We start from the raw sequence: 10,846 nt of genomic DNA, 5'->3' as shown, positions 1-10,846 counted from the left end.
GAATGGCCAGAGCTCGTATCTCCTGTAGATAGGACCTCCTCATCCAGCAGGGCTGACTTGCTTGCTGCCACCCAGCAGCCAGCCAAGTCACTCTCCTAATTGCCACCACCTTCTCAAAGTATTCAACCAGTATTAAGTCTACACGAGCTCTTTGGGGTCTTCCTTACTTTCTGTAAGTTTGAAAATGTGACCCAAAAGAAAACCTGAGCATCTTCAAAACGACGATGAAAACTGGAAATTAATATGGAACTGTGAGTGCACACGGCAGCAGGATGAAAACAACCAAGCACTGGGTGATGGTTTCTTAACAGTGTTGGCATTAAACCTGGTTTATTGCTTTAAAATCCCCTTCAGGACTGAAAATCTCCTGGCTACACAATTAGCAGTCAATGACTACTGCTAGGGTAAGTCCAGAGATAGGCTTCCCTGTATGTGAAAGCACAAACTTTCTCTAGGGGTTGTCATGGAACTTTGGTGTTTATTCCCTACTTGCCCAATTTTGAAAGGAAATGCTATCAACTCACCATTAAGCTAAATATGCTCGTCAAGAGCTAATGATTTCACTGCCTCATCGGGCATACTGAAGGAATTGCTTGCCCAACGTGCTATAATGTGCATAGCCATGCATCAGAAGCCTTTGGGCTTAAAAAAAAAAAAAAAATTAACTGCAGAGTCCCAAATATCCACATGGGTGTCTTACATCGGCACTTTAAAATTCAAACGAATATTTTTAAGACTATCCAGAAGTCTCTGGATGTCTGCTATGTGGGGACATGGATCCCGGCTTTCTCAAAGATGTAACTCTCAAATCATGTTCATTATGAGGAAACCAATTAAGTAGGCCAAGGAGCTAGAATCTTTATTATGCTTTTTTTCCTCTTAAAAAGATTTTAGCAGTTACCAAACAAGAGCTCTATTGCTTCCTGGGGAGTGGAGAGAACAGGAAGGAAAAAAATGGCATCAGCAGATGGGGTGTCAATTAGTGAGGGATGAGGCCAGACGCTGTTTTTTCAAAAATACATTTTCTTCTTGGCTGTAGATTCTGCAAATCCAAGACCAGGCAGCAGGACAGAAGCTATCTTTTAATTAATTACTGAAGGAGCCAAATAAGATACAAAACAAGGTCAAGAGGAAACCTGACTTTCCCATTGAGTTTAACACCTTGGTAACAAATGGTTTCCATTACCATTCTATGCCCCCTTGCCAATTCCATCCTGCCATAGGCAGGAGGAGCTATTTTAAAACCTCTAATATCTCCAGGGATCCCCTCACGGCAATTCCACTCCTTCTTAGAGCCTTGCCATGTACCCAGTTTGGCTTCAAACATTAGATCTTCCTGCCTCAACCTCCAGAGTGCTAGGATTAGGCTACACCACCGTATTAGGCCTCCCTGCTCTTGAATTCAATGTTATGGCTCCGACTACACTGATGCTATTTGAAAATGTTTGTCCAGAAGTCTAACCCCAATCAGCTTTTCCCACTGAAGTATTTTCAGCGCATAAGGAGTAGCTGCTTCCCCATCCTCTTTCATATACAAACATTTCCCTCTCATATACACATATAACTCCCTAAGATACCTTTGCTTCAAAAGAGTTAAGTGACTGGAACTCTGTCCCTGATAAGAGATGACAATGATCATGCCAACAGTTCCAGAAACATCAATCCTGGAATGATGCAGAACAGCCAAACCATTCCTCCTGTGTTCTGTGAGAGCTGGCACCCCGGGGGGACTGGCGCGGAGCCTCAGTGTTCCCTGGGATTCCTCAGTCTGGAGGCATCATGCAGGTGGTAACCCATATTTAACTTCATGCCAAAAGATAAGTGCAAGTACTTAGGTGTCAGAAGTGGGATTTTTCAGTCACTGTGTTCTCTCGTTAAGGAAGGCGGGTGATGGGAAAGTCTGGGCTCCTCTTCAATCAGAGGTCAAAAGAGGCGACAGGTTTTTGTAAGACTTATGCCACAGCTAAAAACGACTCCTCCAGCAGAGTATGAATAGTTCTTTTATAAAAATAGGACCATGATTTTGAAAAGAGCCAAAGGAGTCATGTTATAACATCATTTAAAAAAAAAAAAAGGTATTCTGCTTAAGAACAAGATACACCGCCCCCGACTTCTTTCTTGGTCTCCACCCAATTCCACTCATGTCGCTCCTTACAGTGTTCTTCGGGATGCTGGGAGCCAGGAATGCTTGAAGCACCTATGGGGGATGAGGGAGACTCGGCGAGCCCTGCATGGTTAAGCACACCGGGACTGTAGAGTACAAGATCAGTTCTCTTCCGCCAGAATCTCCGGGTGTTCCTTCCAGAAAGCATCCCCAATGAGATCGCAGTGCAGGGGCACCAGCCGGTTTCTGGTCCGAGTCACAATCATCTTCTCTCCTTCCATCTCTGCTGGCAGCCTAACTTCTTGTGCCCTGACTTCATCTACCTACAGGCAAAAGATAAAGCAGGGAGAGTGTTGAGAGTGGGACAGGAACACAAAGAGAATTATGGGAGAAATTCACTTTTTTCCTTGATATGGCACTGACTATGGGAGTTTTATGTATCAACAGGGTAGATATCTTTCCATGTAGAAATACATTTAGACCAGTATGGAGCACACACCTTCAATCCCAGCACTCTCGAGGTGGGCAGATTTTTATAGGTTCAAGACTAGCTTGGTCTGCATAGTGAGTTTCAGGCTAGCCAGGGCTACACAGTGAGGCCCTGTCTCAAAAACATATGAAACAAATGGTACCTTTAGGGCTGTGGCTATAGATTTGTGGTGGAGTTCCTCTCTAGCATATAGAAGGCCCTGGCTTGATCCTCAGCAATACAACATTTTCAACAACAACAAATCTTGGGAAAAGGTTACTATACTTTGAAAAGTGATTGTGATGGTTGGTTTTATGTCATCTTGCCACAACTTAGAACCATCTGAGTAGGAACACTCAACTGAACAATCTTCCAGATTGTCTTACTTAATACAGGTAGACACACTCTCAGTCGGCAGCATCTTCTGGTACCAGAACCAGCTTCCATTGTTGACTAAGGGCCCAGCAACACCAGGAGACTTCCAGGGTTTCGGTGCCAGACTGGGACTACCCAGCCACCCAGCCCGGTAGACTGCAGAATTACAGGGTTCTCTGCCTTTCCAGTATGAGACAGCCTCTGAGGAACAACTCCAAGTGCTGAGGCACCTAGCCCAAGAACAAGGCAACTAATGGCTTCTCATCCTCTTAAGCGAGAGGCAACTATTGTTACTATTTTAGTGTAAGTTGATTTAGTAAAAAAAAAAAAAATATATATATATATATATATATATATATACATATAAACACATATGAATATGTATTTATACTTATATAAATATGTTTATATTCATCCTATTTTTCTCTTTCTTCAGAGGCACTGACTAATAGGTGGAATTACGAACAAAGAAGGGAATTCATTTCCTATTAGCAAACTATGGAACTTAAAGGTACACATACATACATACATACATACATACATACTAGCATGAGGACTAGAGGGAAGGCTCAGAGGTTAAGAGCCTTGTCTATTCTTCCAGAGGTTCTGAGTTCAGTTACCAGCAACCACATGGTGGCTCACAACCATCTATAATGAGATCTGATGCCCTCTTCTGGGGTGCAGGCACACATGCTGGCAGAACACTGCATACATAATAAATAAATAAATAAATAAATAAATAAATAAATAAATAAATAGATAGATAAATAGATAAATAAATAAAAATCTTAAAAAAAGAACATGAAAAGAAATGAATTTAGAGAAATAATTAATGGCTATGAGCTGATAGCAGAGAAAATATTGGTAGAACTAAGTATAGAGGCATCCCAGATGGTTAGGATGAATGTCTGGGGAATCTAATAAAATTGCTGAAAGTCAAAGTGTCTTATTTGCTACTTTTATTCCTGCTTTACAGTATCTCTTAGTGCTCAGTACTCCAGCTGTCTTGAAGGGGATAAACCATTTAATAATACCATCCAGCACAGGAAAAAGTATTTTTTAAATGTTTAATGAAGGCAAAATAGGTATGGCGTATGCAAGCTGTGCCTGAGGTCAGAAGGAGATTCTGGATTTCCTGGGACTGGAGTTACAAATGGTTGTGAGCCACCACATGGGTGCTGGGAACTGAACCCAAGTCCTTCAAACAAGAACAAGTGGTCTTAACTGCTAGGCCATCTCTCCAGCTCTCTATTTTACCCATGAAGAGGGTTTATTTGAAAGGGGAACACAGAAAACAAGTGTACTAATTTAAAATTCTGTGGTATTATTTACATCTGCTATGAGATACTCCAGGCCACAAGAGCCTGACAAATGAACATGCAACTATTCCTCTACAGTGCCTCCTTTTGCAAAGTATCTATGTCATGTTAGCGACCAGCATCTTAACCACATATGGGGTGGTAGGCAGAAACAACCTGGGAAAAGACAAGGGCTCCCACGCCCCAGCCACCGTTTCTCTCTGAATATGTAGCCTTACCTTCTGCCACACCAACACTGTCCCTTTCCTATACATGTGTGGCTCGTCATTGTAGTTGATGTGGAACTGAGAAAACAGAATCTCATTCTTGTCTGCTGTCAGAGTTCCCTGAGGAAACACACAGAAGAATCTCAGTAGGTCTCTCTCCTACACTTCCACTGCCAGGGGGAAGGCCTGCCAGCGCTAGTCTCACAGTTACTAATGAATTTTCATTTCACTCCAAAGTCAGATCACTCTACTACTGAGCTACACCCCAGCCCCTGCTAGTCTAATCTAATCTAGATGTCTGCATTCATCAGATCCCTTTCTGCTGTAAACCTTGGCTGCACTGTCTAGACTGTGGGGTGATTAGGAGCTAATAGCAACAACAACTTTATGTATATAGAAACTTGGTGTTAATGGTTCTTACTTGATCACAATGTCATCTCCATTTCTAAGAAGAAAGAGCAGATGAAGGCTAGCTTTCCTCTTTTTGTTTTGCTTTGTTGAGACAGGGTTTCTCTATGTAGCCCTGAATGTCCTGGAACTTCCTCGGTGCACACCAGGCTGGCCTTGAACTCACAGATCCATCTGCCTCTGCCTTTGCCACTGTTGGGATTAAAGGTGTGTGCCACCACTGCCTGGCTGTCTGTACTCTCTTCAGAGGAAGCAAAATCTGATTTTGGCTCTGACTAAACAGGGTTGCTGGCATTTCCACTGGTGTCAACAAGTAAGTCTTCACCACAGACACTATTAGTAAGGACCACAACTATGTCACCAATCATAATGTAGAAGACACTGTCTCAGGACCTGGCACAGTGCCTTACCTCACTGCAGAATCAGCCATCCACAGGCGGCAGCAGTGCTATCGAGTAAGGAAGGCTAGCAGTCAGCACTTACATCTACATGTGTTTGAACGCATCAAGGCTCGCTCTTTCTAGAAGCCTCTGAGCTGAGAACTATTCCGAAGTTTTCCAAAGCAGTGAGGATACATAGAAGTCTGCTTCTCTGACTCTCACTTTACCCAGGTTCTAATCCTAAGAAGGAACAGAAGCCCAGCAGGACATGGCATGAAGGAAGAGGCCTTGCAAGACCAAGGAGAAGGCATGCACCCTCAAAAGAGGGGAGCCAAGATGCGACTGCAGCCAAGTGTGAGCACGCTGGCACAGCGGCCCTGGGAGGAGAAATAATCTATCCCGGCCGACAGCAAGCAAGGTGAGAGCTTCTGCTCATGAGATCTTTCTATCTTTCAAAACAGAGCTGAAGAGAAAGCTAAGGAAGGAAGGGGACGTTCCGGAAATACCACGAGAGACCAGAGCTAATGTCCTCAGCTGTGTTTCTGCATAGGATCTTTATACCTTTAATCTCTGCTGGGCTTGGACTGGTGTTAGTCCAGCCTGCTGGATAAGGGCCCAGAAAACTGTATTATAGAGATTATTGATGTGACCTGCAAAAAAAAAAAATAATAATAATATTTATATATAACCGAATCTTAGTTTTACATATGTATAATATTATGTATTATAGTATATATGCTTTGTTTTATATAGACTGTTTATGCTTCCAAGAACACCACAACCCAGCTTTTCTCCCCAGATGAGAGACATTTAGTGACCACCCAGTCTGCCTACATAGGGAATAGACAGGGAAAGGGGTAGACATGTAAAACTTGGTTCCTGAAAACAACTTCACATGGTCATCTCAGTAACACCTTTTACAAATCGGCTTAGGTATTCATCCTAGAAATGGTTTCCAAGCTACTTGATTCATTATTATTTCTGTTTTTCTGACAAAACAAAACCACACCAACAACTACAAGTCTCACTGCAGTCATGAAAGGCAGGCCTCGCAACTCAAAAAGCACTGATGCTGGTACAAGCATTAAGTTCACAGAGCAGTGGCTAACTCCGCAGAATGGCAGGGAAAAGCAGGGACTGTGCAGCCTATGACTTTGTGTGCATGCGTGCATTGTGTGTTGCAAAGCAAAAAGGGAGCTGCCACCACAGAGGCTCTACATAAACTGAGTGGAAATGCAAGACTGCCTTATCCTCTGAATTTAAAAAGCAAACCTGGGCTGAAGAAATGGCTAAATGGGTAAGAGCTCTTGCTGTGCAGGCCCATGGGCCTGAGTTCAGATCCCAGCACTTGTGTAAGAAGCTGGACATAGCGACATGTACCCGGAACCTTGGAGCTGTTAGCAACCCTGCTGGCTGCCAGACTTGCTCCAGGTTCAGTCAGGGAATAAGGTAGAGCAGAGTCATAGAACAGGACACCCCACCTCTTCCTCCAGCTCTGCAACACTTGTATAGGCAAGCACATGAAAGCACATGCATGTGAACATACACTCATATACAAACATGCACCACACACATACACACACACACGAGAGGGAGATCAAAGAACTAAAGATAATTTCCCCATAAAAATCTCTTAACTTTTCCAATATTGTCAACTAAGTAGTGTGTGAGAGAGAGCTAGGTGTCGTGGCACACACACTCTAACACAGGCCTTTCAGAGTTGTTGAAGCAGGATTTGAAGTCAGCCTGAGTTATAGAGCAAGAATCTATTGTATCAGATCCCAACTTTAATGTACAGGTTTGGTAGTTTGACTTGAACTATGTACTTAGTGCCACTTACAGTCTGCCTGTCGCCAGCTGAGGTAGTCCTTCAAAGTCTGGTTGCTAGGATACAACACAACTCTTCCATCAAATCCTGGGGGATACAGAAGGGGCTGGTCCTCAAAGTAATCCCGCCAGTAAAACACATAACTGGAGGCGAACTGGGAGGCTACAAGAGTCATGAACTTACTTGCAAGTGCAAGACACGTTCGGTGGAACAAGGAAAGAGAAAGTGTTTGGTATTAATTTGATACCAAGATAGGACCTGTGGATGCAACAGAGAGATCATATAAACTGCCCAACCAGCTAGAAGATAAAATATATTCAGCTAAGAAAAACTTTTAATATTTTGACTGTATGTTTTGAATGTAGCCAGCCTCTACTTAAGCTACTCACTGTCTTAGTCAGGGTTACTATTGCTGTGACAAAACACCATGCCCAGAGCTACTTGGGGATGAAAGGGCTTATTTGTTTTACTCTTCCACATCACTGTTCATCATCAAAGGAAGTCAGGACAGGAACTCAAACAGAGCAGGAACCTGGGGGCAGAAGCTGATCCAGCAAATGTGGAGAACTTCTTTCTTACTGGCTCGCTTCCCATGGCTTGCTCAGCCCGCTTTCTTATACAACCCAGGAATGACACCACCCACCATGGACTGGGCCCTCTCCTATCAATCACTAATTTAGAAAATGCCTTACAGGCTTGCCTGAAACCTGATCTTATGGAGGCATTTTCTGAATTGAGGTTCCACCTCTGAGATAACTTTAGCTTGTGTCAAACTGACGTAAAACTAGCCAGCACACTCACTAACACCAAATTTTTCTCCACAGGATGTAGAATAAATTTATGGTTCAAGATTTTGTTGTTGTTTTGGGGGCTTGGTATTGTTTTCAGTCTTGGAAGAAAGGGAACCATTATTTTAAAAACAAAGCAACTCATCATATAATTTGATTCCCCTAAGAGTTTCAATATACTATCAAATTAAATATCAGATTTATCTCCTTAGTTAAAAAGTTTAAATAATACTTTAATGCATGACACTGGCAAAGCTGCCTATGAGTCACTAATACTCTATTTTTCTAGTCTCTGTTTATAGTCTAAATATTCAATATAGGTCAGCCTGGAAGCTGGACTGGTAAGATACAGAAGGGGAAAAATCAGATGAAGAAAGCATCTAAAAAAAAGAAAAATAGACAGCACAAGAATGCTCAGATCTCAATGAAAGGAAACAGTCAAAATAAGAAATGTACATTCTGTAGATACAACCACCCGAAATCTGTAAGATCTCAGCTGTTGTCATGGTTACCAGAAGAACAGAAAACAGGAGAAAATGCCCTGACGGAAGGCTGGTTTTGAAACTCACCTGGCTCTTCTTTTAAACCAATTGCTTTTCCTCCTGAACACAAAGCTGTACTCATCACTGTGTCCATAGGCAATCACAATGTCCTCCAGCTCCTCCATTACTGTCTGGGCGCACTTGGTCATCAGCTGGAGAGCTCGGCTGTCATTCGGTTTCACAAAGTTGTGCTTCTCAGCAAACCTTCATAGAGGAAAAAGTTGGGCACAAACAGTGGAGAGTCTGTCATTACCAACACCATCCAGAGGCACCTGCTTGTAATTCTGGGGAGGTGGAGACAAGAGGATTCCTGGGGCTCAATGACCACCAGGCTGGAGTACTTGGTGAGTTCCGGTGGACAGCTCTGAGGAGTGAACCCCCGCACTTACACACAAGCATATCCACAAAAAAAAAAAAAAAAAAAAAAAAAAAATGCAAGTTTTCCCCTCTTGCTTTGACCAATTGGCCAGAAGGGTTACAACTTCTAGGCTTCAACACACTTTCCTGTGAAGCTTCACCTTACTGTGTGAATAGAGAACATTACCTTATCAGGTTGTACTGACGATAAGGAGATCAAGATGTAATTATGCCTGGCTCTTACTGAGTGCTCACTAAGCATCATTACAGCTCTATGTGATTACACAGTTATAACATGATAAAAAAAAAAAACCCTAAATAACATTCCTTTATTGAAATTAAGTCCCCATCGGTTTTCATTGTCTCTTCTCCCCGCCCCCCACCCCATCCTAGTACAGTCAGTTCATATTAACATAGAACTGACAACGAGAGAAAGACATACTGTCAACTCCTGCCCACCGCTAGGCTTACGCAGGCCTCTCAACAGTCAGCCCTCAAAGGCAACAAAAGGGTTGCACATTTGGCTGAAGTTTAAGTAGTGGACCAGGAAGTAACTCCCCACCCTCAAGCACACAAACTCACACAAAGTTCTTGCAAACTGGTTTCTGCTTAAGGAGCACGGGCTCATCACTAATTACAGTACCCGGTTCTTTTTAAATATCTGAACCACCCGGCAGCAAAGCCTGATCCTAGCAAGCCCTTCACAGGTGACGCTCAACGCTGAGTACTCATTGGCTGCGGCGTTACCCCGGTAACTGAGGGCGGCGCGCTTCCCGGAAGTGCAGGCGCACCACGCGGCCTCCCGCCCCGCCAGCTCACCGGTGGAAATTCCTGCCGTCCAGCCGCACCACAACCCAGCAATGCGGCAGGCACGTGTCGTCAGCCTCAAAATCTCGCACGTATTCAAACTTGCTCTTTGCCATGGTCACCCCCACGCTCAGGCACCGTCTTAATGTAATGGAAGTAGCGGCAAAGAGACTGCAGATGTTAGCTGTGCTAAAAACCCACATTAGCCATGGAGAAACGATGGACAGGCCCCACCCCGGAAGTTCCTGTTGTTGTCAGAGCCGCTCTAGCCACCGTGGAGGTTTCTCTCTTGACTCTCCTGTCTTCAACTCAGCCTCCTGTCAGGACTGTTAGCTCTCCTGGGCTGTGTCTTTTCTGCTCCCAGTCTGCCGCAAACCAGTCTTACAAAGCTGTCAAACGTTGTCTTGTGACCAAGTTTGAAAGTGTAGTTGTGACTTCTTGTCTCTTATTTCTAAATAGCATTTGCAATAGCATTTATAAATTATCTCTAAGTAGCTTTTCCAAATTCCTTGCAAAGACTGAAATACACTGGGCTGGAGGGATGGCTCAGAGGTCTGCTCTTTTAAAGGTCCCGAGTTCAAGTCCCAGCAACCAGGTGGTGGCTTATAACCATCTGTAATGAGTCTGGTGAGTCTGCACACATGCACACAGAGTACTGTATAAATAAATACTGTATGAAATAAATCTTAAAAAAAAAAAAAGACTGAAATACACCAAATTACCACTTTATACATCTGTGGGCGAGGCCTTCCAGATTCTTCTCGGTAAGTTTAAACAAGGAACGAAATAAAATCCGTCATTGTACAGTTTTGTATTTTCTTCTATTGACCTTGTTTTTTTCCCAGGGTTATTTACTGCTTGTTCCAGAATGTGATTTAAATAAAGAAGAAGGCAGCGAGACAGCTCAGTCTGTAGAAGTGCTTGACACCAAGTGTGATGACTTAAATTTGATCCCTGGAAGCCACAGGGTGTGTGTGACCTTCCTTCTTCAGGCTTCCCAGCCGCTAATACCAGAGGCATGGTACCCTGCCGTGTGCCATCTTGTGAATGTAAATGTTGTACCCATCACTATCAGAAGCTTTTGTACGTGTATTAGTTTGTTCGCATCTGTGTTTTTGTGCATGTGGAGGTCAGAGGTAGACATCGAAAATGTCTTCCTCAATCCCTCTTAATTTTTGAGACTGCCTTTCACTGAACCCAGCTGTCACTGATTGGGCTAGCCTAGGTAGCCAGCAAGTTTTAGGGGGCCTCCTCTCTCTGCCT

General features: G+C 43.5%; 1 protein-coding gene across 2 annotated transcripts; it reads right to left on the bottom strand.

Moving 5' to 3' along the window:
• Nucleotides 1-846: 846 nt before the first annotated feature.
• On the bottom strand, nucleotides 847-9,798 carry Thg1l (tRNA-histidine guanylyltransferase 1 like). Of its 2 annotated transcripts, XM_055610669.1 has the most exons (6): nucleotides 9,596-9,798; nucleotides 8,447-8,623; nucleotides 7,102-7,271; nucleotides 5,823-5,911; nucleotides 4,486-4,593; nucleotides 847-2,427 (listed from the first exon to the last, which is right to left on the bottom strand). In XM_055610669.1, the coding sequence occupies exons 1-6, from the start codon at nucleotides 9,784-9,786 to the stop codon at nucleotides 2,266-2,268; spliced, it is 897 nt and encodes a 298-aa protein (XP_055466644.1). In that variant the 5' UTR covers nucleotides 9,787-9,798; the 3' UTR covers nucleotides 847-2,265. The 2 variants fall into 2 exon arrangements, with proteins under 2 accessions (XP_055466644.1, XP_055466645.1); XM_055610670.1 differs by lacking the exon at nucleotides 9,596-9,798 and having other exon boundaries at nucleotides 7,102-7,176; nucleotides 8,447-8,513.
• Nucleotides 9,799-10,846: the final 1,048 nt, after the last annotated feature.

The sequence above is a fragment of the Psammomys obesus genome, unplaced genomic scaffold (genome assembly GCF_907164565.1).
Source record: "Psammomys obesus unplaced genomic scaffold, mPsaObe1.curated_primary_1811, whole genome shotgun sequence".
Taxonomy (NCBI): Eukaryota; Metazoa; Chordata; class Mammalia; order Rodentia; family Muridae; genus Psammomys; species Psammomys obesus.
This window is presented reverse-complemented; position numbering and strand designations above follow the sequence as displayed.